We start from the raw sequence: 27,630 nt of genomic DNA, 5'->3' as shown, positions 1-27,630 counted from the left end.
CGCTCAACAAACTTTTACTCCACTGTAAACTACACCTGTCCACTCTATACAACAGTCTCCTCCACTCTACTGTATGCCTATCAAATGTACATCACTTCACTCTACAGTATTCTACTGTACTGTATGACATGTTACTCAACCCTACGGCATCCTAATCTTAGCCACTCCACACTACTCTATGACATGCTACTCCACTCTGCGCCACTCCACTGTATGCTATTGAACTGTATGCCACTCCACTGTATGCCATTCTAGTCTATGCCACTCCACTCCACTCTACGCCACTCCACACCATGCTATTCCACTCTACACCAATCCACTATACATTATTCTACTTTATGCCACTCTAATATACGCCACTCCACTCTATCTAACTCCAATATACACCACTACACTCTGCGCTTTTCCAATCTATGCCATTCCACTCTACACCACTCCACTCTGCACCACTTTGCACCACTCCACTCTATGCCACTCAACTCTTTGCCACTCAACTATATTTTTTATTGTTTGACATTATTATGTTTTGTCATTTTTACTACGCATTTATTCCTCTACCAAGACATTTTTAAAGTGCTGTGTCTATAAAAATACACACTCCTGTTGAGACAATCACATTTTTATTGTAACCGTGATAAATAGATTCAACCCTTTGGTATTTGAACTATGTTTTAGCGGCTCATCTGTGTCTAAGCGAAGATTCAGGAGGCCATCGTATCTCAGCTCAAGTGCCAGTGTTCTGGTTAGTAGTGCACACCAGCAATGTCACATTTGATGAGTCTCAGTTGCCACTTTAACAATAGAGCTCAAGCCTAAGAAAGATCTCTACAGCTCTGTTGTGCATGGATTTGCCACCGTCCAGGAGTTCCCAATTTACCGAGGACTTTTGCCCATCTGTGAGGTAACTAGCCAAAGTGAACTTTAAGGGACCTCTAACTAAATCTGACGGAGTTTACATTATTTTGATTTAAAGCACTCACTGCAAAGGAAAAGCACTGGATTTTATTGGACCATATAGGGATACGAAATTACTCTTTATCTTGTTTGCTCCTTTTTCATTTTTTCTTCTCTTTTTTGGAGGCACAGAAGTAACTAAGAACTAATGAAACATAATACCAATAGCCTATTTGTGAAGATTGTAAAACTGCATCTATCACTATTAATCATTTTACAATGTGTCTTGCATTTTAAATATTATTGCTGTCCTCTTTAAAGTTTGCTATGATAATAATGTATGCAAAAATAAATATCCTTTCACATCATAACAGTTTTCACCAATAACGTGTAATGTGTGTTAATGTCTTCTGTGTATGTAAAGTGTTAACCTTCGACTGTGATACAAATTATTAATACTATGTTGGAATTATGCAAAGCATCTGAGTTCAATCTATAATTGTATATTAACTGTAAGCGTGATGAAAAGGTATGTTTTCTAACGTTTTGTAAACGGGTGAAGTGAAGTACACGAAGTATGCCCTGAAAGCACCTCAAAACAAGCACTGGAAAAGCTAATATGTTTTCCCTTTGAGACCTACTGACTCTACCAATGGTTTTAGCCATGCAGCACACATCCCCAAAGGATGGTCAGCATGACTAGAGAGTTTAAAAAATAGCTTTTGATACAACCTCTTTTTTTTCTTTTTAGTTACCAATCAGAGTTAAATCAGTAACTAAAAAGCAAAAAAACACATGAAAGCATCTTTTTTTTAAGCGGGTGAGATGGTGAAGCAGCCTGGGAATGTGCTGTAGGTAGAAGGAGAAAGCAACATGGAGGAGGTAGGTGGAGGGTGGATGCAGCATGGGGGATAGGGGCAGAAGCTACGTGGTTGGGAAGTAACATTGGGGTGTTAAACAGGTGAAAGAGCAACTCAGAGGTGGTGGGGAGAAAGGATGCAAACGATAAGGAACAATGGTAGGGAAGAAGCACAGAGGTGAGAGAAAGAGGAGAACTCAGCGAGGTTGAGGGGTAGTAGAGAAGCACATGAAGGAGACAGCGGAAAAACACATGCATTCCTGTAGAGTGCTTTAACAAAAAAGAATAAAGTAGCACCTGAAAAATGTGAGCAGTAAAATAGCTTAGTACTGCGTTCACGTTCGAGGGCTGGGACAAGCACACGAAGAGGCTGGGAAGCCCACACAACTAACAAATAGGAAGCAAGTAAATGAAAAAGACAATGAATGGGAAGCAATTGGAAGTTTCTAAGCCCACTGTAAGATAAAACTACATCTCTCAACAGACAGTGGATGAGCTGTCTTAGTTGAGACCTAGAAAACCTTTGCACAAACTAATAATGAGACATAACTGAAAGCTCATTAAAAGTACACATTGTCAGTGTGTGCTTCAATACACTTTTCACAGTGATATATAATTGTTAAAATTAGTTTAAAATAAGGCATTGTTTGTGAAACATATTTTCACTGAAAATTAATGTTAACAGTTTGGGTTAAAAAAGGAAGAGTGTGGTTTGTTCACATAAATATTAAATATTTTTCAGAAATAAACCTGTTGCATGAGACTCACGGATGACTGTATAAAACACTTTAAAAACACAAACGTGCATACTACCAAACTGAAGAAAAATTATCAAAATTCCAGCAGGTCATTGCGTTCCAAATAGCTACAACCCATCTCATCCCAAAGATGTAAACCTTGTCTGTGAAAATCTCTGCTCCGTGTGCAGCAGCGGCGTTGGCTATTGCTTGCGACACTCCGCCCATGCCTCCTTCCACGTACCCCCACGACCCCTTCTTGCCCTCCAGCTCCCCCATCACATGGTGCAGCAGAACGTACCTGGAATGACAAGACAGGAAAACATGCACCAGGCGACATAAATAAAAACTGGAAACAAAAGCTGGCCTTGCAAATAACACTAATAGCGATAGCTATTGGGGCCTTCTGATGTAAGCAACAAGAGCAGCATGTTATTGGCCAGTCCTTTGGGTGAAGTATTTAACTAGAAGCTTTATAAGAACACTGAAATATTGGGACAGCCATTGAAGACAAAAGGGCGACAGTGGGCCAGTAATTGCCTGGTATAAGCTTTCACATTTCAATGCTTGTTTTCATGTTTCTCTCAGTTTCATTTCGAACACTGTACCTTCAGTGGGTTGAATGTTATAATAGCCTTATAGCCTGTCTGCCGCAGGGTGTGCCCGATGTTAAAGTCCCTCTCCCTTGTTATAAGCCCTTGAGTGCGACATTGGCCTATAACGGAGGTGAAGGGACTTTGGCAACTGGTACATGCCGCAGCAGCTGCTATAATAAACATAAAAATAGCAGCTGCTGTGCCCATTATCAAAGGGGCATCGCTCGTGGTGAATGTTTCTCTGTGTGCTCCAACTGCTGAATAGGTCATTCAGCAAATGGACATCGGATGAAACAGTCGGGCTCCAGTAATTATGCTGCTTTCTTATGAAGAATAAACTTCTATTTGAAAATCAACCCTTGGTTTCTCAACCACGTTATTTCATCTAATTTAACGAAGGAATCTGCTTTACATTTTGGCGACGAGGGAAAAAGCAGTTTTTTACCAATTTTTGTGCGATCTGAGATCCAAGAAAAAGGAACCTCACCTTTCTGAAGATCCTTGCGTGGGGTTATTCTCGAAATTCCGGAAGAAATGAACTGCTGAACAAGTCCGAGGTGAATTTAATCTGTTTTCAAGCATTTGGGCAAAACGATTGGCTTCAGTCACTGTCACTCATGACATGCAGAGCAACGTCACAGTGATAAGCTCGAGCGCAAGAGTAAAACGTGAAAGTGCCGCGTCATCAGTCATTGCAAGGTGACAACGTCCTGGCGGCCATTTTGATTTCAATAAACAAGCTGTTTCCATAGCAACAGCTCTACGATCAGGATCACCACAAAAAACAGCGGTGTTCTTCGACGATACACACGCCCATGTGTAATTATTATTAAATTAACGGAGCGCTAAGCTTATTTACTGGGGGTGCTAAGCTTATTTAAATTATTAAACATAAAATTCAAACAAATTATTTATTTGAGGAAACATATGAATTCCTTAATGTTTTATATCAATATAAAGTCAAGTAAAAGAAGAAACAAGAAGAAACAAAGACCTGAGGTACATTTATTATTTATTCCTACATTTATTTAAAAGTCAAACACTTACATTTTATAAATTTAATTTGGATAACATGGCAACAAATCAGCACATTGTTAATTTAAATCACTTTCTTCCTACACCTGGTAAACCCAAAGAAACATGCGAATTGTGGTTTAAAAGTTTTGAAAGTTACTTAATTGCAATAGGTGCAGATGAGTACTCAGCTAAAAGGAAATTAGCTATTTTATATAGTCACTTGGGGAGTGCAGGATGACAAATCTTTGATAATCTTCCGCCATCTTTACCCCCTCCGAAATGGGGATGGATGTAATGAGTTTACTGATGCAGTTTTGAGACTTAATAGAAAGTTCCTAGAGCAACCCAGTGTCATGTTGGAACGTTTCAATTTTATGAAAAGAAAACAAGAACAACATGAATCTGTGGAGGAATTTATATCTGCACTCAGAAATTTAGCTGCAGACTGCAACTTTGGATCATATTTAGATACTGTGATCAGGGATCAGTTTGTCTATAAGTGCTATCACAAGAAAATTCAAGAGAGAATCTTAAGTCGCCGTGACCCATCCCTGTCAGAAGTCATAGACATGGCAAAAAGTGTAGAAAGGTCTATTATCTCATCGAGATGCATTTCTGAAGGAATTGTTTCATCTACATAAAATGATATAAATGTCAATGCTATTTATTCCAAGAACAGAGTCATTAAACCTTTTAAAAAAAATACTATTTCATTCTGCTACAGATGTGGATCAAAGACACATCTTAGTAACAGCCCAGTTTGTCTTGTGCTGGGCAAAAGGTGCAGATTTTGCAATAAAATTGGACACTTCAACAGTGTTTGTAGAAGCAAAAGAACAGTTCAAGTTAGCGCCATATTTTCTTTGGGGAATGTTGATGTTGATGTTTCTTCTCTTGAATCCTCCTTAGAACATATTAATGTTAATACTGTTGAAATTAGCGCTTTTGATGCACATCCACATTTTTCACAAAAGAAAGAGAAACTGTGTATTGACTTAGTTGAAACTTCGCCTAACATTAGTCATGTAAAAGATCCAACTTGTGAATTTTTAGTTGATCATCTTATCCTAGACATGATGGCGGATTCTGGGGCTCCTGTAACTATTATATCTGATGTTTTGTTCAATACTCACTGGTCCTCAAATGTACATCTACTACCCTTAGACATCATTCCGAAAGCATATGGTGGTAAGGACATTGACATGTTAGGCTATTTTTTAACAAAAATGTCATGCCTAGGTAGATGCACAAACACAAAAGTTTATGTAGCCATTGATGGGAAATGTACAGTTGGATGGCAGGATCTTGCGAAGATGGGATTTAAACTAGTTCCGGGTTCGGATTCTACTGTCCAGATAAATGATGTTTCCATCTCTACTGTGGATAATATTGAGAAAACAGTCATTCATGACATAGTTTCTGAATTTCCAGAAGTTTTTAATTACCCAGTTGGAAAAATCTGAAATTTGAACACCTCATTAGACTCAAGCCCAATGCTATTCCAGTTATTCATAAATTAAGGAATATTCCACTCAATGTTAGAGATGATTTAAAAAAGGTTTTGGAGAAAATGGTGTCTGAAGGCATTATTGAGTCAACAGATTCATCACTTTGGGTCAGTCCAATTGTAGTAGTAAAAAAAAGGACTTCCGTATTCGGCTATGTACGGATCTTCGCTCTTTAAATCAGAACATAATCATTGACTGCCATCCATTGCCGAAAATCCAGGACTTACTTACTGGCATTTCTGGGTCAGGATTTTTTACACTTCTTGACCTCAGAAGTGCCTATCATCAAATTCCACTCACTAAGTGTTCATCAGAACTTACTACATTCATTACTCCGTTTGGAGCATTAAAACACTAAAGACTTTTAGATTGGCATTTGCGGCAAGTGTTTTCCAGAAATGTATGGACACCATCTTCAACAATATTGAGTGCGTCCAGGCATACCTGGACGATGTTTTAATACATTCTAAAAACAAAGGTGAACATCTCCAAACTATAAGGGAAGTTTTATCATGCTTCAGAGATATTGGAATAACCCTTGGAGAAAAGAAATGTAAATTTTTTGAAAAGGAATTAGATTATCTTGGGCATTCAATTTCTTCTGAGGTAATTAAACCAAAGGTTTCACTTACTCAAGTTATATCAAGTGTTCCCATTCCTAAAGATAAAGATTCTTTGAAATCTTTTTTAGGTCTGGTGGAATACTTTTCCAGATTCATTCAAAATTATTCTCAGCTTGTCCAACCTCTTTGCGTCCTTTTAAAAAAGGATGTAAAGTTTTTGTGGTCACAAGAATCAGACTGTGCATTTAATCTTGTTAAAAAAGTTATTGTGGAGGCGCCAGCCTTATCTTCTTTCACTCCAGGATTAAAATGCACCATTTCTGTGGACGCTGGCCAGAAGGGCCTGGGAGTGGTGCTTTGCCAATGGAATGATGCTAAAGAAAACACCATTGGCTTTGCATCAAGATCTCTGAGTTGTGCTGAGTCCAACTATAGCACCATTGAGAGGGAAGCTCTTGCCTGTTCTTGGGCTGTAGAAAAATTTTAAAGTTACATTTGGGGCTCACATTTTACACTCCTAAGTGATCATAAACCCCTTTTACATCTTCATAATGGGAGTGGCACAGGGAAGGCTTCTGTCAGACTTGTGAGAATCCTCTCAAGACTTCATGAATACAATTTCACCATACAACACATCTCAGGAGGTAATAACTTAAGGGCTTATGCTCTTTCTAGATTGCCCTTAAAGAATGATAACAATGAAAATGTTGATGATATAGAATGTGTTGTAGCTTCTACAGAGGAGTTGGTTCTTTCACCTTTTTCCATTTTAGAATCTGATTGGATTAAAAGTTATTCTGCTGACACACTTTTGTTAGCAGTTAAAAACATGATCATTTCAGGTTGGCCAAAGGTACGTTCCCTCCCTGCATCCCTGAAATGGTATGCCCACATTTTTGATGAGCTTTCCATCATAAATGATGTAATTTTCAGGGGTGATCAGTGTATTCCCCCTTTGAACCTTCGAAAAAAAACTTTTTCAAGCACCTCATCAAGTTCACTTGGGTGTTGGAGGCACGTCAAGGAAATTGAAAGAACACTTTTGGTGGCCAGGCCTTGACAAAGATGTTACTCTGTGGATAAATTCTTGTGATACCTGTTTAGTGTCTGACAAACACTAGAAGACACCTCATCTACTTTACATAGTGTTCCTTTACCAGAAGAAGCTTGGGATAAACTAGCCTTTGATTTTGCTGCACCATTTGAAATGTTATCTTCTGATAAGGGTTATATTATATCACTTATTGATTATCACTCTAAATGGGTTGAGTTTGAATTTTGTGAAAGTCCTAATTCATTTTCAGTTGATAATTTTTTGAAGAAAGTTTTTCTTTCAGAGGGTTCTCATACAGAAATTGTAAGTGACAATGCATCTCATTTTTTTCTTCTATTATAAAGGAATTTTTGAAGTTACATGATGTAAAACATCTCAGAGTGGCACTCTATTCACCTTCATCTAACGGTTTAATTGAAAGGATGAATAGATTTATCAAAGAAGGCATACTAACTGCTATTTCTTGTAATGTAGATGTAGAGGAAATTCTTAGAAAAAAGATATGGTTATATTTGGTTACACCACATTCCACAACAGGCATCTCACCTTTCAGATTGCTAAAAAAAGGATTCCTAATGGGAATATATGTCCATCTTGGATCAAGTATTTAAGTACAAACAATAAGCCATGTCTAGCTTGTCATGATAAAGACTTTAATAAGAAAAATGTGTCAAGTCAACAAAAGGTTCAAAAGAGGAACGTTGATTCCAAAGTCACCCCTTCATTACAAATCTTTAAGGTTGGTGATTGGGTCATGGTTAAAACTTATGACAGAGTCAAAAAGGGCATGTCCAAGTTTTCACTTCCTACTCAAGTTCTCAAAGTTTCCAAGGGTTCACTCTTTCTTGATAAAAAGGAGTGGTGGAATAAGCGAATAACTGTCAAACTTACTCCTGAACAGGCCAACAAAGTGTTCAAAACTAAACATATTGATGACAGTTCTTCTTGTTCTTATTTTCCATTGGGAACCTCTTCTGATGATTTTTCCCAACCATATTAACAGGGTCAATTGACAGGGAGGGTACCAGTCAATAGAGGGGTGCAGCAGGGATGTGTGATGGCACCGACATTGTTCTCCCTCTTTATAAATGGGGTGGTGGACCATTTGCGGGAGGACCCTGCGGATACCCCTGTCCTTCCCGGAGAGAAAACCCCCACACTCCTCTTTGCGGACGATACCCTCCTGATGTCTATAACCCCTAAGGGTCTCCAAAAATTGCTTGACCGTTTCAGCATCTTTTGTAAAGATCGTGGGTTAACGGTTAACACGACGAAAACGAAGCTGATGGTATTATCCGCTAAAAGGAATCTTAAGAAAGTTTATCTTTCCCCGAATGGGACCTCCTTAGAAGTGGTGGACGAATTCGACTACCTTGGGGTCAGGCTTTGTAATAACATGAGATGGGACTCCCATATATCCAAAATGGTCCTAAATCTTAAAAGGGTATCTGGAGCTATATTAAAGAATCAGCGTCTCTCCATCAGTAGACCAGTAGCCCCTGCCTTGGCAGTTTATAAGGGGAAAGCTTTAGCCTCTGCAGTTTATGGCTCTGAACTGTGGGGTGCCGAGAATAGCAAGGCGTTGGCAACTGCAGAGAATAAGTTCTTGAGAGACCTAGTTTCCCTTCCTCCCTTGACCCCCTTGAAACCACTATTCCTTGATATGGGCAAAAGATCAATTTCAGAAATAGTTCAACTCCGCCCTTTGCTATTCTGGGTGCGACTTAGAAGGACCCCTGAATTAGCAAAATATGCTCTAGTGCTGGACGAGTTAATTATTTTGAATGTATCCGGCAAAATAAGGTGGCTTAATAATCTAAAGAAGCTGGTGGAATCTATAGGTCTGGCTGAGACTTGGGCCTCACAGTCCCCTCCCACTAAACAAATTGTTAAAAAATTATACTGGGATTGGGCAGAGGCCAAGGACCTCAACATTACAAGCTGGGGACCTTTGACGAATAACTTCCTTGATCATAAACCTTCTAGAAAGTTGGAATCATTCCTGGACTTCATCCAGACTCCTCGAGATAGAACTCTGTTCCTGAAACTAAGATACAGTACCCTCCCCCTTAAAACAATTATGGAAGGGTGGAAGGTCAGGAGGGTTCATGACCTAAATTGTCCAGGTTGCCCATGTCCGGAAGAATCCCTTGGCCACTTTTTGTTTGCATGTAATGCCTATAAGCAGGTCAGAGCAAAATCGTTGAAACCTGTGTGTAGGGAGCTGGGAGTTAGGGATCATAGATCAGCTCTGCGCATTATTTTAACCAACACTACCTCTATGTACATAGTTTGCGGGGTCGCTAAATATCTGGCCAGTGCTTGGTTTATTCGGTCTAGGCTGCTTTCTAATGTCTGATCAGATTCACTTTTAAGAATGTATCTTTTTTTTTAAAATCTCTGTAGACTCTTCTCCACATTTTAAATTGTTTGTAGTGATGATTTTTTAAATGGAATTGTAGTAATACTTGGTAAATTGTTTAATGTACTTTTATGATATATTTTATCGAATAAAGTATTACAACCAACCGAAATGTTATCTTCTGATAAACGTTATATTATATCTCTTATTGATTATCACTCTAAATGGGTTGAGTTTGAATTTTGTGAAAGTCCTAATTCATTTTCAGTTGATAATTTTTTAAAGAAAGTTTTTCTTTCAGAGGGTTCTCATAAGGAAATTGTAAGTGACAATGCATCTCTTTTTTGTTCTTCTATTGTAAAGGAATTTTTGAAGTTACATGATGTAAAACATCTCAGAGTGGCACTCTATTCACCTCCATCTAACGGTTTAATTGAAAGGATGAATAGATTTATCAAAGAAGGCATACAAACTGCTATTTCTTGTAATGTAGATGTAGAGGATATTCTTAGAAAAAAGGTATGGTTATATTTGGTTACACCACATTTCACAACAGGCATCTCACCTTTCAGATTGCTAAAAAAAAAAAAAGGATTCCCAATGGGAATATATGTCCATCTTGGATCAAGGATTTAAGTACAAACAATAAGCCTTGTCTAGCTTGTCATGATAAAGACTTTAATAAGAAAAATGTGTCAAGTCAACAAAAGGTTCAAAAGAGGAACGTTGATTCCAAAGTCGCCCCTTCATTACAAACCTTTAAGGTTGGTGATTGGGTCACGGTTAAAACTCATGACAGAGTCAAAAAGGGCATGTCCAAGTTTTCACTTCCTACTAAAGTTCTCAAAGTTTCCAAGGGTTCACTCTTTCTTGATAAAAAGGGGTGGTGGAATAAGCGAGTAATTGTCAAACTTACTCCTGAACAGGCCAACAAAGTGTTTAAAACTAAAAATATTGATGACAGTTCTTCTTGTTCTTATTTTCCATTGGGAACCTCTTCTGATGATTTTTCCCAACCTATTTCACAGGCCATGCACACTTCTAATGGCACATCTTCTCTTTGTTTTGACCATGATGTTGATTCTCGTGTTGTTTCCAGCCCATCTACTTCCTCTCCTACCATTTCAACCGGAGTACACAGAAATTGTTCTTTTCCTTCTCGATTTAAGGATTACTATTTATCTTAACTTATTTCCTGTGTTTCTTTAGTTTTCTCTTTATTTTATTTGTTTATATAAAAAGGGAGATGATGTAATGTACTTGTTATGCTTAACCATATGTAACTCTTCTATGTTAATTATTGAGGCATCATCTGTATTCCATGGCGCGCACCTCTTGAACAGTGTTTCTCTTCAAAGGTGCATCGCTCGTGGTGAATGTTTCTCTGTGTGTTCCAACTGCTGAATAGCTCATTCAGCAGTTGGACATCGGATGAAACAGTTGTGCTCCAGTAATTATGCTGCTTTCTTATGAAGAATAAACTTCTTTTCGAAAATCAACCCTTCGTTTCTCAACCACGTTATTTCATCTAATTTAACGAAGGAGTCAGCTTTACACTTAGCCACCTTAGCAGGTGGAGACACTAACATGACTTCTTTCTCTTACCATATATGTAGTGTATGTAATAATTCTTTCTCTTACCATGCACCTAGTGGAAAAGATATTAAAACTAGAAAACGACTTTTGCACTCAGCAGCTAAATTGGCACAATTCATCTTGAGAGTCTCTCACTTCGCAGCTGTGTGTGACAGTTTTGCCTCCCACTTCCGAGAAATAATGTCACGCGTCACTTTGGAGCAGATGACGAGGAGAAATATGAGGCTACAGAGTAAGTGTAGCTGTTACTCTTCCGCCCCAGCATAACCATCACCGCTATAAACGGCAGCAGGAGCGTGCCGAAGCTGCTGAGCCATCAAACAGCAGTGTTCAGATCGAGGCTCCAGCTGGCATTGGGAGTTTGTGTGGAGCCACCCTGAAGCATGTCGCCACACCCGAAGCCATGCCTGGGAGCTGCAGGTTTCATTTTTCTGTCCTCGTAGATACATTCAGATTGTAGTTAAACCCTTCCTCCACTCTCTACAAAGTGTTGGGCCTATAAATACTACATCGAAGAAAAACATTCACAGGCTTATTTACAAAGCCCTTGCGCCGCTGGTGCATCACTTTTAACATGGGAAAAGGTGACGCACAGGCGGCGCAAGGGGCTTGTAAATAAGCTCCTTGAAGTTCAGGTGCCCATTATTCTTTTTATTAGCTTACCACTTGCTCCTTTCTGCTGCACAAGTTCCAATGTGGACAATGTCCACATCAGGCTAGTTTACCTTGTTTTGCTAGTAACAGCCATTCATCTCTCGAGCATTTGTTTCTAGAAGAACACCACTTCGGGTAGTCACACAGATTCAACATGTGTGCTCAGTCAGCTTTATGTTGCCAACAACAAACACCTCCCCATCACTAACCAGTGTCAAAGTCCCCTAACAATCGCAGAGACTGGCCGGATGACGCTGTGATTGACAAGGGAGAACACTGTGGATGAGGCACAACAGAGGAAAAAAACATTCAAACATTTCCCTGATTAGACAGGAGAAGGGAAATAGGATAAATAAGACTGTATGCATGAAATAACACAGAAAACAAGCATTGGCATAGCCAATAGGTCTCGCTTTTGGAACCTTATAAGTATTTAGCTATGCAGCACAATATCCTTGGTGCAGCAACATCAACTGTTGCATGGCTAAACACTTATAAGGTCCCAAAGGCGAGACCTAATGGCTATGCCAATGCTTGTATAGGTCTGATCTTTAGACAGCTATTGCAACCTTCACTACTTCCTGTAATTAGGAAAAAAAGGTACATATGTATTTACATACACGGAGAGGCTTTCGGTCGGTCAGCCCTCTTCATCCATTTGGGTAAGCCCTCTTCCTTTGAATTGCACAAGACTTTCACCCTAACACCCATGGCATCCAAAGGAAGTGAAATATCTGGCACCCACATACTAATTAAATTATAGGCACAGATAAAATGATACAGTGGCTGATATTTCAGAAGTTAAAATGCAGGCTTAAAACCATTGTACTAAAACCATTGTGTATTCCCATATTGATACTGGACGTTTAGCTTTAATCATCCCTCTTTCTGGAAGCCTTGGAGGGATGCAGACATGGAGTGCCAGCACAAGTAGCAACAGGAGTGCTGAACTTTAGAAAACCCAAGTGAAAGAAAGGAAAAATAGAAAAAGTATTTAAAATTAACGAATAGCGTTTGAAAAGGCATAGGTTTAACAACAATAAACTGTTCAAAGAAATATATAGTGCATCTATGCTTTAAAGGGCAAATAGAGCATATCAGTATAACCAAATGCGAGAAAAACTGACAGACTGTGCGAGTGCATCAGCAAAGGTAATGATGCACACTGAAAGTGGTGATTGTACAAATACGTACCAAAAAGTAGTTGAGAAATAATGGAGATCTGTAATTCCTGGTTCCCCAATGCTTGGGAGTCAAGTTAGGGACCGTGACGCATTGATGTTCAATTTTGTCATCGGCGAAGACATGTGACAAGGAAAGTGCATAGTACTCCATCCTGTGAGGGCCTCCTTGATAAGGGTCTGGTGTGTACTTTGGATTAAGCAGAAATATCATGTGAAAAAGAATATAAACACAAGGAATCCCTAATGTGGAAAGACCGAGGAGATGAGAGTCTAAGAATGACCAGAAACTAAGAGAAAATATATAACACCGTAGGTATACGGTGCCACAGTAAATCATGTGCAAAACTTAAGTAAACATATGGAATCCTTAATTGTGAACAGGCAGAGGAATACTGAGTCTAAAGATGACCTGAAAAGGGGAAAACTAAGCCGTAGGTAAACGGTACAATAGTTGACTAGAAACCGGCCTGGATGGTTGAAACATGGCGTTGAGACAGCTTAGGGTCCTGGTGGCGAGACAGTGAAAAGCAGCTGTCTATACGCAGTGCTTTAAATGGGAAAAAATAAGTGCAGGTACTCATTAAAATGCGCAAGAGGTGTAGTGAGTGGGCGGGGCTAGGGGCGGGGCTCAAGTCAGGACATGATGATACTTAACGTCTTCTATATTAGTTGCAGCACACACCAAAACACATGATAAATGTGTTTATATAAACAAAGCAGGTTAACTCATTACACAAAATGAAAGAGAAATGCAATAATATGCTAACATTTCCTTTTTTTTGCAATAGTTGCACCTTCTTAATGCCATACTGTTAAGTTGCTGTTGTTTAGCACAATACTATATATTTTTGAGCAAGTGAATAGGAAGAAACTGAAAATATCCCCACTTCGAACCAAAGCTCTTATGGCACCAAGCAAATCATCATGACCCTCCCCAGAAGATATCTCTTGTCTCTTCCATCGATCTATCCATTCATCCTTTCATCTAACCATTTACCTGCTGATGTTCACCATTTACCATTTACATTCTGTTGTCTATTCAGTTTTTCATCCATCATTCAGTTGATTTTCACCATTCCGTCTGTCCACCCTTCATATCCAAACCTATCCATCCCTCCTTAAACCTGTCCATTAATCTTTTCACTCCTCCATCTCTTTATCCACCTTTTCACTCATCCATCAATCCTTTCGCTCATCTATCCATCAACCCTTTCACTCCTTAATACCATTTGCCCTTTCATTCCATCCACCCTTTCACTCAATCCCTTCTTTCACTCATCCATCATCCACCCTTTCATCCATCCTCTCTACCTTTCATTCATCCATCCAATATTTACCTTATCCACCCACCATCAGCCCTTATATCCAATCATCCACCCTCTTTCGCCCATCCATTCACTCATCCATCCATTCATCTGCACATCCACCCTGGCTCACTCATCCACCCATCCTCTCACTCACTCACCAACCCCCCCCCACTAAGTTATTTATGAACCTTTGTCGCCGAGCAGACATGTACACACAAAGGACCACCCATTTTCTTTCAAATACCTCCTGAGAGTTTCTTGATTCTTTCTCTCTCACTTTTTTCTTTAAAAAAACAGGCTTACAAATGCAGGCAAACAGACAAACATAAGCAGACACACAAAAGATTAAAAGCCATGTTATACTCTTCAGTATGGCTTTTTTAATTGCCACTGCCAAGCGATTGCCAGGATTTCTGTGTTTACGCAAATGCAGAGGATAGTGTGAATGTGTTGCCAGCACAGGGCCAGAATGGACCCCAGAGCTGCCAAAGTTTCAGATTGCTATGTGTGACTTTTTCATATTTTCATTGTAATTATGAGTGACATTTCAACGATATGAGTGACACTTTCTCACTAGCAAAATGAGGGAATCGTGTCATTTTGTTATATTTATACATTTGAGTCGAGCTGCTAATGTTTCAGTTCGCATATGTGTGACATTTTCATAGATTCAGTGGATTTACGAGAGTCAGGCAACAACTAGATGTGTAACACTTAGAGGGGCACATTCTTGCGAGCATAACCATGGTATGAAGTCAATGGAAGTAGACAAATATCAGAAATTGCACTAATTTGAGCAACAAGGAAGTCAAACTCGGCAGCAGGTGCTTTTGAAGCTATTATTTAATTTCAATAAAAATCAGCACCCCCCACCCCAAACTCAGCTTCAGGTGCGGCCAAACCACATATAACAAAGGGATCTCTGTGACAAAAACAGCAACTCGCTGAGCTATCTACATACAATACAGTACAATACAATATGCCTTTTTGAAGGCACATTAACCATCCACGAAACTTAATGGTCATAGTGCAAGTTGTCAGTAGAGAAAACGCTGACTTCTCGACTGCGGCAACAATAATCCCATGAGTTATCTCTGATTTAGCAAGTCTAACTGTGCTGAGAAAATAAAGGGTGCTGCTTTGTAGTGTCACTGTCAAGAAGGGATGGTAAACACGTTGCACTACTAATACATCAGCAAAACTGCTAGTTTAGGCAAAACGTAGCGCATATTCAGCCCAGACAGACAACTCTAATGTGCCCATTTGCAAGGCCCCCTGCCGTGCTGGAGCCCCCTTATCATTTTCGTAACAAACATTTTAAATCTCAGCAGCAGGAGAATATTAAATTATCTCTTTACAGCTGTCAGAACGATCCACGAGGAGCTGCTCCCCTGGCACCGCGTGGATCTCTAGCCTGTCTCTTCTTCAGGGAGTCAGACAGCGAGCCCCGATGCAGTGCCTCTGCCTGTGCCCTCTGCTCCCACCATGAGACTCACAATGGCGTGGTGAGCCTGGGGCAGAGGTCAGGAAGTGGTGTGCATGTGATGGATTTTCGAACACAGCCTCCTTCAACTCCATGCAGCAGGGGAATTTCATGGGTGTACTGGGGCCGGCTGGCAGGCAGGAAAGGCAGCATCCTGCCACAGCCTGGGCATATAAAAAACAGACCTTGAGGCATTTGGCGTTAGGAAGGTGGGCGCCTCAGTGCAGAAAACACGCTCCAGGGGCCTCTTCAATCGCATTGTCGGCATTAACCCTCAGATCAAGAGAAAGGACGTGTGAAATTCCGCCACCCTTTTGTCTGATAGCATTTCTTATGTTCAAAGTGTTACCCTGCACTGACTTTTCACTTTTCACTACCTGAAGTGCTGCGCTTTGAAAATCACACGCACGCACACTAGCAGGTAAAATTAATCTCCACCCAGCTCTGTCAAGCACAGCATGACGGCGAGCATCGGACATTATTTAAAAGAGCCCTGCTGAGTAGCTCAGCTGGGGCTCTGATGGGCGGGAGGGAGCTGCAGAAGCCGCGACTCGGCTGCCAGTGACATGTCCCACTCAGGCTCACCAGCACAGCCACGATCAGACCTTTTCATGAGTACCGGTACTCTCCTCGGGCAGTAGAGAAGTGCCGGTACTCAAAGTGATAAATTTAGGAAGTGCCGGTACTCAGTACCGGTGAGTACCGGCCCATTTAAAGCACTGTCTATACGTAACTCATCCTGCATGATAGTCCGCCACCCACATATAAAATCCGTGGTATGTCGATAATAAAATGTGACCTGTGCAAGGAAAGTTAGCGTTGTCTCCACCACAATGCCTTTATGATCGCAAGAAAATGTAAACTGTCAAAGCGGTGCGGAAATTGTAATAACTAACAGCCGGTTTGCGCTCAGCGGGAAGTGGGCTGCCTTGAGGAAGAAGTCAAAAACGGGTGTAACTACAAGGGTGAACAGTAAGTACCCGTGATAATATGAACCCTGGGCTGGGCAGGAATAAGTTTAAATTTTAAAGTAGACTCGGAATATCAATGTCTAAACATCGATCTATGTAACATACATCATCGCAATTAAAGCGAATAGTATGTCAGAAAGATGTTTACCTTTTGTGCTGTGCGTAGATGTTGCTCCTTCCCGGATCAAAGTCGGAGTGGAATGCCCCCCCGATAAGCCTTATTTGAATTCCAGAAACCATGGGAAAGACAAAAAGTCATCGCGATCACAAGCGGAAATGGAGTCGGAAAAACAAAGGTGTAGAGGAAAGCATTCACGCACGCGCTGGATCATAGAAGCTGCATGCCAGCTGACGGAGCCCTACTAAATATCTCGCCCAGGATAGTGCATGCACTGGCTCAGGCGAGACCTAAAAATTGATAGAAAAGCAACACCAAACTTCCATAGGGGCAAAAAGGAAAAAGAATAGGGCATGACCAAACATCCATATCACTGTCAAGCAGAACCAACATTTTATGTCACTGTACACAAGATGGTAGGTTTGCAACATATTTTGTTACAGGTACGAAGAGTAGTACTAAAATGTTTCAGAATTGTCTATTTATGAAATCATACGAGCATGTAAATCTGCAGAGCTGTGAATACTATGTTATTCTTTGAATCAGGCTCACACTGGAGGAGGAAAATAAGACTGTTCACGGTGCAGACAAACTTGCTTGATGTAGGATACACTGACAAATTGTTTCAGGCTCCACTACAAGTAACAGCTTTCCTAACAAGCACTGACAAGGCCAATGTCAGGTAAAACTGAAATTGCCAGTGTGTATCTCTGCTGAGGACTGCAACTGCTGCTAGGGAGGGAAGAGAGAGAGAAAGGGATTATGTGATTACAATGTTAGCCAGGTCTCCATGAGCTTGCATCGTTAGCACATTCATTGTGGAAAATTGCTTTTAAAGTATGAGTGGCAAACGCCACAAACCCACTAACTCATCTTCAAGATCACCTGCATCACTTACGAGACCATAAATAAAAACACCACTGCATACCTGATCAAGAACTGACCAACTAAGGTGAATAATATAACATGAGTAGCCAGGAAACTGCCAAGAAATAGAAACAGTTAAAAACCAGGTGGCATGGCCTTTTCATCTAGGCACCCTCGATTTGGAACCACATGTCTATTGACATAATGCCTAATCCAATCCTCCTGTAATTAAAAAAGAAAATAAATTGAAGACTGATCTCTACATAGGGCACTACCGTAAGAAACTGCATATTACCTGCTTCATTGTAAATTATCTTGAATCATATCACTGGGCTGTCATCTGCAGTTCAGCACACCGTTGCTACCCACTAGATTGGCTTCTGCTGTATAAGTATGCCCCCATATATAATGCATCTGATCCTGGTCTTCTGAGTGCTCTGAATTACCACCCACCAGACTGCCACCATGTTTGTCACATATCTGGGTGCTCGCCGATGACTGCACTACTCATTTAACATTTGGGTGCTTTTTCTGTTGTTAATCTTCAAATGCAGCATTCATCTAGAATGTATGTGCACTCTGGTGTTTCACTATGCTCTCTTTTACTCCACGAACACAATACATAAGTTAACCATACATGCTGGGCACTGAGGCACTCACTACCATGTTATGTTATGTTAGAAGAAATTAAAACGCTTTGTTCCCTTAAGGGTCTCAGGGCCTAATTAAAGTGAAGAAGAAGGATATTTCCTAGAAAACAGAAGAGTTTTAAGTATCTTTGTAAAATACAAAAGAGAATAAGTCTGCCTTAACTCCAGCGGCAACTGGTTCCCAAAATTAAGGGCCATGACAGAGAAGCCTCTACCATGTTTAAGGGCTTTTTTAAACCTAGGAATCCAAAGTAGATTGGCTGAGGAAGATCTTAAGGACCTACCTGAAGCATGCAGGATCAGACAAGCTTTATAAAAGTCCTGAGCATGGCTGAATAAGCATTTTTGAACAGAATAGAGGGATTTCAAAAGCATTCTGTTATTAATCAGAAGTCAGTGTAGTTCGCGTAGGAGTGGTATGGCTTTCGAAAATAGGAGAGCTTGCAGAATATAATCTGCAGCTTGGTTTTGAACCATTTGGATGAGTTCCATTTGATATTTGGGAATACCTAAAAGGACAATAATTAAGCCTAGCACTGATAGCTGCGGATACCACCAATCTTCTAACCTTCCTGGTGGAAAACCAGGGTAGACTTCTAAGCAAGAATAAACATGAGGAAAATATCACCGAGCTTTGTGAGTCAAGTTTAAATCCGCCGAATATTTTCTATTACCAAGCTCCTTATCTGACAAATTATTGCCTGACATGAGTAGCTCTGTTTGGTCCATATTAAACTGAAGGTCATTGTGACCTATCCACGAAATTATTTTTTGCAGACATGCTAGAAGGAGAGGAAAGGAGCCATCAGGTCAAAATCTTTTAAAGAAAGGTTGCCTATCATCTGCATAGTAGTATAAGGAAGCATCACACTGCACTGGAATATATTTAATACAGGACTGATAGATATTGCTTAAGGGGCTAGTAGCGACCCCTGAGGGACCCCTGTTGTTATAGGAGATGACGAAGACACAAACTGGTTGATCACTATTCTTGGCGTATGATTCTCCAAGAAAGGTGTAAACTAATCCAGTACTAAGCCACCAATTCCAATATTTTTAAGTTTCTACTGAAGCAGCTTATTATACACTGTATAGAAAGATGTTGATAATTCAAGAAGAATAAGAAAAGAGGTGGAATTATCATCTGCACTTCTCAGAAACTCATCTAACACTGGTATTACGGAGGATTCAGTACTCCTGTGATGAAGATTTCGATAAGGACTTAATGTAACTCTAATACATTGCAGATGTGCTATCAGCGCGACCAGCAGGCCTGATCTTAAACTTCGGCTTAGAATTCTGAGACATTAACATTGCATCAAGGCCAAACTCACTCTTTAAAACGTTTGTATTACTACACTTTCAGTACTTCTGGGTGTCCTCTTTCATAAGGATTATGCTGCTGGAGTACTTATTAGCTTTTGATTAATTTGATTGCTTGTCTATTTGGTGGACACTGTCTGCTTAAAAAAATCCCATTTGGGAATGCAGGTGCAGTAATAGAGGGCTGCAGTCTCTTGTACTCCTCCGCCCCTAAATTCACAGTCATTCATAGTCACCTAAGGCAACCTACAAATGTTAGGCAAGTCGTTTTTATCATTTACCTGTCAATGAACAATTGACAATGTGCCCTCTTAGTACATATGTTGCTTAGCAAACTGCGTTTCCGCCCACAAAGCAGCCAGTTTGCAAATTGCATATTCCTGGTTTAAAAATACAAGTCGTCTATCAGGCCCTAAATTTACTGGGCAAATGTGCACAAAATGGCAACATGCATGTATCAATCTAATACATCTTTTAACAAAGCAAAGGCAGTTTTTAAAGGGCAGGCTTAGTTTCAAGTTAAAAAGTTTCATGTGGACTGCAGATTTAATCTCTGCTGTTTGATGTTTCCTACCTTTACAATAAAAATTGGTGCAGGGTCATCCATATAATCTAAAAAGGCATCAACAAAAACACAAAATCAAAGCGAAGCTCTATCACAATGTAAGTTTTTTAGATGCTTATTACATTCTAAAAACCTTTACATTTGAAAACTAGGAACTATATTTGTAAATTTAGATGGTAAAATAAATATTTTTCTTTACTTTAACAAGGCATCAGTCTTTGCAGAGAAGGCTGCAGCAACAGGGCAGCCACAGGGCCCAAGGAGTGTAAAGGTGCATATCTGCAGATCGCTTTTCACTTAGAGATCAGTATATCCTGACCCCAAGATGGCTGCACAAGGTTTTGTAATACCACAGCTTTTGCTTCTCATTTCATGAAACTTTGGGGAGGCATCATCTTGGAGGCATGCCAATCAAATCTACAAAAAGAAAGCTAGTAAAATGGGCCCATACCCTAAGCTTATGCTCGAGTGCTGACAAAATCTTTAAAAATTGCCTACTGCAGGTAAAAAATAATAAGCATTGGCATAGCCAATAGGTCTCGCCTTTAGGACCTTATAAGTGTTTTGCCAGACCTATTGGCTTTGCCAATGTGTTTAGGCTATGTTGTAGAGCAGTGTACCTGCTGTGCAGCATGTTGAAAAGTTATAATAAAGTAATAAGCAATTTTGTTATCTTATATGGCCATCCTGTGAATGATGCCACAATAGGTCTCAGACCCTTGGCAGACAGAAACAAACCTTGTTGGCCATTGAGCGAATATGTAGTGCCAGTACTAAGTAAAGAAACCTGTTTTTCCCTTCCCAGAATGGCCCCTTTTAAGTGCTAATGAGGTAAATCTTTTCCCAGCCAGTAGTTAGTGTCGCAGATATTGTTCTTAGTAAAGCACGTTCACCCAACCCCTGGGTCTTTTATGTGCATTTAAAAAAACCTCTTAAATATAACCATAGATATACAGATAGACACACAAAAAAGTGCCAGCAAGCCCAGAAATATAGAAACATGCATGCACAGACAGACATGCACACATTTGAAAACACAGTCACCTGCAGCCGCATACACTTATAGATGCAACCACACAAGCATACATATACACACTCGTGCACACATACGCTTGCAAGCGGGAGCACATACAAACACAAACACACACATGCACATAGAAATGCATATTGCAAGCATGCACATACATACACAGCACTACCAAGAGCAGATGCATTTACACACACACACATGCAGATATATAAGCACACACAAACACAGGAACTCCTACATATCAATCAATCAATCAATCATCGTATTTATATAGCGCACTACTTACCCAGAGGGTCTCAAGGCGCTGGGGGTGGGGGGGGGGGGAATCCGCTACTGCTGGAACAGCCAGGTCTTGAGTTTTGAGTTGCCTCCTGAAGGCGAGGTGGTCCTGGGTCAGGCGGAGGTGGGTGGGGAGGGAGTTCCATGTCTTGGCGGCGAGGTAGGAGAAGGACTGTCCCCCTGTGGTGGCTCTGCGGATGCGGGGGACGGCGGCGAGGGCGTGGCTGGTCGAACGGAGCTGGCGTTTGGGAGCGTAGAAGTTGAGGCGGCCGTTGAGGTATCCTGGGCCTTGGCTGTGTAGGGCTTTGTGTGCGTGGGTGAGGAGACGGAAGGTGATTCTCTTGTTGACCGGGAGCCAATGCAGATCTCTCAGGTGTCCGGAGATGTGGCTGCGACGGGGGATGTCCAGGATGAGTCGTGCTGAGGCGTTCTGGATCCGCTGGAGTCTCTTCTGGAGTTTGGCGGTGGTTCTGGCGGTGGGACCTATGCAAATGTGAACACTCAGACACACATGCATGCAGGCATGCACACGCACATACACACCACACACTCTTGTGTCTCTTGTCTCACCCATGTGAGGTGGCTTCAATTAAATATTTATTTTACACCTTTGAAAAATGCAAGCATTTGAAGTGCTCTGACGGGGGAAACGGGTGGGTGGAAGCAGCTTTGATGTGGAAGTGCTGTGGGAGGCAGGTGCAAGTAAGGACAGGGAGGACAGAAGATGCCCTTGGACTAGGCGCGATGTGAGGCCAATGTTACAAAGATGAAAAATGACATGCTGGGTATCTCAAAAAAGTATACTGACCAGGCTAATCAAAAAATGCAGTGCAAAGACCATCTCTTTCGGTAGATAAATTCAAAGTCGACACAGTGTTTTTTAATAAGCTCACCAGTGGTCACCAATAAATGTGTCTTGGACCACTCTTTTACCTTTTTTTAACTCACTTACACTCACAATTTTGCCTTTGCACTGCATTTTTTGACTAGCCTGGTCAGTATACTTTTTTGAGATACTCAGCCTGTCATTTTTCATCTTTGTATCATTGGCCTCACATCACGCCTAGTCCACCAGCGTTTGGCTTGTTGCCAGAAGAGCTGAGGTGACAGGGGTACTTTTGGAGTTCCAAATGATGACACTGGCCACGAAGGGTAGTTGATGGAAATCCTCACTATCTTTCTCTCCCCTCCTAAGGGTTTCTTCTGTCATGGAGTCGTACTTGTGTCAGTACCTTCTTACTACCACTAGCTGTCATATAGGCAAATGATTTGCTTTGGGTCTTGCTCTTACCCATGTTCTGTGACTATTTTTATTTTTCCCTTGTTAGACCACCAGTTTTCTTGTGTTGTTTATAAGTAGAATTGGGACGCTTCTACCCCAGTGGCAGTGGGATCGCGGACGCTGTGGCTGCATATGAGGGCTGCCATATTTTAAATAATTTTACTTTTAAAACTGTTTGCCTTATTTTATTTTCCTCGTCTTGTGGGGCTTACCTCAGCCGTAGTCCTCCCTGCTCACCCTCCAGCTCCCCTAGCCCCGGTCCAGCACGGCTGAGTGCCGCTTGTTCCGGAGGGCGGACGGGGTTGCTGGCGGGCACCATCTTGGGAGGGACCCTCGAGGCCACGTGGGTTAGCGCTACAGGCATCGCGCGCTCAAACCCCACTTAACCACAGCCTCATGCGCACATGCAGCGGACGCTCGCAGCGGGCGTGCCGGCAGCGCGCCAAAGTCAAGCCCGTCTGCGCCCGTCCGCGGCCGGCCGGGGCTAGGGGCCCCTCACCCTGCCCGTTTTCTCTTTTACTCCGCTGCACAATTATGCTCACTCCAGGACCATTAGCCCCTCCAAGCGGCCACTTGTGCACTGATTAATGACCTTGGCCAGGCCCGGCCATCACCTCCCCCCACATTTCCCGCTTCCTCGCCTCCCCTTCCCCTTTTTCCCCTTGCCCCCCCCCCCCGGCCCCTGTCTATCCCTCACCCGTCCTCCAAGCCATTGCATTTGTCGGCTTTTTTACTCAATACTATGTCGGCTGTCAAACATCAGCTGGAACTGTTTGACTTTCTGGACTCTGCCAAGCCGGACCTTCTATTCCTGACAGAGACATGGTTCCGCACTGATTCGCTTCCTAACGTGTTGGTTGCCCTCCCTATTTTGTCCTCAGGGCCGAACAGGTGGTGGGGTTGCCTTGATCGCCTGCGCGGGCCTTCATTTTCAAGTACTCCCTTCCCCTCCCATACCTATGGCAGACTGCTTGGTCATACGTTCTACCTCCTTTCAGGTCCCCCTTACGTGCGTTCTTGTCTATCGCCCTCCCCAGTACTGTCCACGCTTTCTCCCCGCCCTTTTGGACCTTTTGGGAACCCTTGCAATTAACAACTCTTCGGTCATGCTACTTGGGGATTTTAACTTCTGGCCTAACGATCCAGCCGAAGATGCTACATCCCGCGATTTCACCCAGCTCCTTCTCAGCTTGAACTTCGTCTCCCAGGTCCACACTCCTACTCACATTTGCGGCCATATCCTAGATCAAATCTGGACCCTTAACACCTCAGTTTCCGCCCCTACTGTCACGCCTTGCACATGGTCGGACCATTCTTTGATCTCTTTTTTTCTGGATCTCAGTACAGAAAATAACCCTTCCTTCCCCAAACAATCTTGGGCGAGAAATTGGAGCAGAGTAGACATCCCTCCTCTGCTCCTCCCTGTCAGCTTCTGACCTTGACCTGGCTGGCCTTCCGCCACCTAGTCAATTGGACGCCCTGAATAGCTGGCTTCTGAGGGCCTGTGACCAAGTAGCCCCTTTGAAGCCCGTCACAGTCAGACGCACCCATGATGCAAACAAATGGTTCTCTCCCGCTCTCAAGGGAAAAAAAACTGGCAGTGCATCAAGCAGAGTGAGCTTGGAGGCGCGCCTACTGCCCTTCTTATAAACTAAGCTACACTTCCATCCTCAATGAATATAAAAGAGATATTCTCCTCGCCAAGACATCCTACTTCTCAGGGAGAATTCTCGCTGCGGAGAACCAGCCAAAAGAAATATTCGCCACAGTTTGCGAGTTGGCTTCTTCAGACAGGGCCTCCCCTAAAATTCCCCCTTCCTAACCCCTGTGCAACTCTCTTAATGACTTTTTTATTGAGAAAGTTGCACTTATCATGGCCAAGATTGAAGAACCGGGTTTTAGAACCCAGCGGTGCCAGGAAAAACGCCCGATGTCTTCGAGTTCCCCTGCCTTGGCAAACAGAGACACGGGACACTTCTTGGTGACGTCAAAGACCAAATTTATTGGCTGCAACCAGGAACAGAGGTCTACGAAGCACAACACGGGTGGTTCGCTAGAGACTGCACAAATTCATAGAGAGAGACATCGTCTTTTATGCCAAAAATCACATTCCTGAATAGCATCAATTATTTACAAACCGGCCAATCGAACAGTGACATTTCAAACGTATCGCATAACGACAAACCCACTTTCGGTTGTCCAGCCCACCAGAAATGACTAGGCAAAATCCAACATTCTTGCTCGGACAGGCCGGACGAACCCATAATAAAAGGACCTCAACCCAAACCATAATTAAGCCATAAAAAGGAAGGAACAGAAACAGATGAGAAGCAAGATAGAAGGGTGTGTGCATGTACCATAAACTCAGCAATGTCCTGCTCTTTGATCTCTATCTGACCAGCTGCCTAACAAGGAACTGGCTCAACAAGGTCAGCTTCAGGCAAGGGAGTCAGTTCGTTCAGGTCACACAAACGTCAGCTAAAGGTGTACATATCCCAAAGACTCGTTCGGCCGTAGTCATCGGCCTATGTGAGGGCAACCACAAAACGGCTGCCGTACACAAAATGGAACCCGAAGGTTCGAACGAAGTCCTTGAATATGTAGTGTTCCTATTGATCGATTATGACGAAAACACTCGTCATTTGCGGTCCGCTGATACCAAAATCGTCTAGATACGACGACCTTTATTGAACGTGTTCAGAATCACGCAACCTCAAACCCTCCTTTTGCCCTTACATAGGCAACAAACCCAAACCCATGTTAGTCTGAATCCAGGTCTATATTCATCAGATCATCAAGATGTTGCTGTAGCATCATCCTAGTACGTAGCAACTCTCTCTGGACAGGTCTCCTCGCACACGAAGTAGCACAAAGGCCACAAATAGCAGGAGCACACTGCACACAGAGACAGAACAGGAAAAGGATAGCTAAGATCATCCCAATGACCATCAGAATCCTCCATCCCCACGTGGATAACAATCCCCAGAACCATCCCATCAACGACCAATCTCCTTCGTCCACATGTACGGACTCGGAGATCTTATGTAGCTTGGAAATGGCTTGGAAAACTGTTGGAGCGTTGTCTGGAATGAAAACGCAGCAGCTCGATTGAATCAATTTACATACCCCACCTCTATCTGCAAGTATGACATCTAACGCAACTCTGTTCTGAAGAGTCATAAGGTGATCCAACTGGAGCTCAGCAGTCAAGTTACTAAGGGCACCGGCAGTTTCGACTATGGTGGACTCAACCACTCTAGTCAACTGTCGAATGTTCCTGCTGTTAGCCATAGGTCCCCAAAACGGCAGAAAACCAAAAAAGAATGTGAAGAAACAGTAGGAGGAGGCATAGGTTGTGTAGTGGGCATGAACGTCACTTGAAAAGAGAATGTCACATATCCAATTAAAAACATCATTAAGCTATACAGCATAAACAAACATAATATTAAAAAACGTTTTCTGCTCATTATTTTACAGATCTTGCTCTTAAAGTTCATTCTTTCAACAGGTCTCTCCATCTCGAAAAACTCCATCCTCTAATCGTTCTGTTCGCGGCGGTAGGGTGTTCTGCGCTAGGGAATGCGTCTGTCAGTCCAGGGAACGCCCTTAGACCAACCAGAACCGTCGACCTAACGTCTTCGGCTTGCACTCCAAAGACTTTACACCGCGACCCTACAGCTGAACCCGGATGGTAGTTCGAAAAACAAAAATCAAAACAGTTCCTCGGAGGAGAGCTAAACCCTGAAAAATCAGCAAAGGAAGAATTTATTACTTAATTTGTCCAGCGACTCTCGGTCGCAAATTATAACGCTCTTTGCCAGGCAATGTCTGTTTACGAAATAAAAGCTCAGGTTCAGAAGTGTTCAAACGATTCGACGGAGGCACAACTTCTTGAAGAAGATCGTCGCTTCCTCGCTCAGAGTTCGTTCCAATCAAACGGGCATCGCTGAAAAGAAGAAAACGAGGCACGGTTTCAGTCTCAGAATCAGGAAGTCTTTTCTGGACCCACCGGTCGTATGACAGAGGCAAAGGGGCCCTCTTACAATGTACGCCGTGGATCCAGTTCTTTTTACCGTGCACTCGTACTGCTGAACGTGTAGATAGAAGAACCAAGTAGGGGCCGATCCGGCGGGGCTGCTCGTTCTTGTTCCGCTGGAAATTTTTCATCAATACCCAGGATCCAGGTTCGATAGCATGTCCTGGATCTTCAGATGCTTGTGGCAAAGTATCATGAACCTGTTGATGCAAAACACGCAATTTAGCCGTCAATTCATAAAGGTAATCAAGCAACACAGGGTGCTCTATCTCACTGAATTTTGTCGGCCGCCCAAATATTTGCCGGGCGACCAAATAATATTTCATACGGACTAAGTCCCATTCGTGAATGCACAGTCATTCTAGTGGACAAGAGCGCTAACGGCAAGGCATCAGGCCATTGAAGACCAGAGCTTGCTTGAATCTTGGCCAATTTTAGCTTAAGGGTGCCGTTATAGCATTCTACCAGACCAGCTGATTGGGGGTGATTTGCAGCGTGGAATTTCTGCCGGATTCCTAACCCATCACACACTCTCTTCATCACTTGGCCCACAAATTCACTCCCATTGTCACTCCAGACCATTCTCGGCAAACCATACCTAGGGAAAAATTCCTTAATAAGGGCTTTCACTGTGGACAAGGCAGTGTTATCTTTCAAAGGGTATGCTTCCACCCACCTTGAAAAAGAGCAAACAA

The 27,630-nt window shown here is 42.1% G+C and overlaps 1 protein-coding gene across 3 annotated transcripts in view; it reads right to left on the bottom strand.

Moving 5' to 3' along the window:
• PYROXD2 (pyridine nucleotide-disulphide oxidoreductase domain 2) overlaps positions 1-27,630 on the bottom strand; it is a 529,340-nt gene that overhangs the window by 191,627 nt on the left and 310,083 nt on the right. For all 3 annotated transcript variants that reach the window (XM_086922605.1, XM_086922607.1, XM_086922606.1), the window contains one exon: positions 2,650-2,791. In XM_086922605.1, the coding sequence (XP_086778731.1) occupies positions 2,650-2,791 (142 nt within the window). The remainder of the gene's footprint in view (positions 1-2,649; positions 2,792-27,630) is intronic.

This window comes from Lissotriton vulgaris, chromosome 5, assembly GCF_964263255.1.
Source record: "Lissotriton vulgaris chromosome 5, aLisVul1.2, whole genome shotgun sequence".
NCBI classification, from domain to species: domain Eukaryota; kingdom Metazoa; phylum Chordata; class Amphibia; order Caudata; family Salamandridae; genus Lissotriton; species Lissotriton vulgaris.
This window is presented reverse-complemented; position numbering and strand designations above follow the sequence as displayed.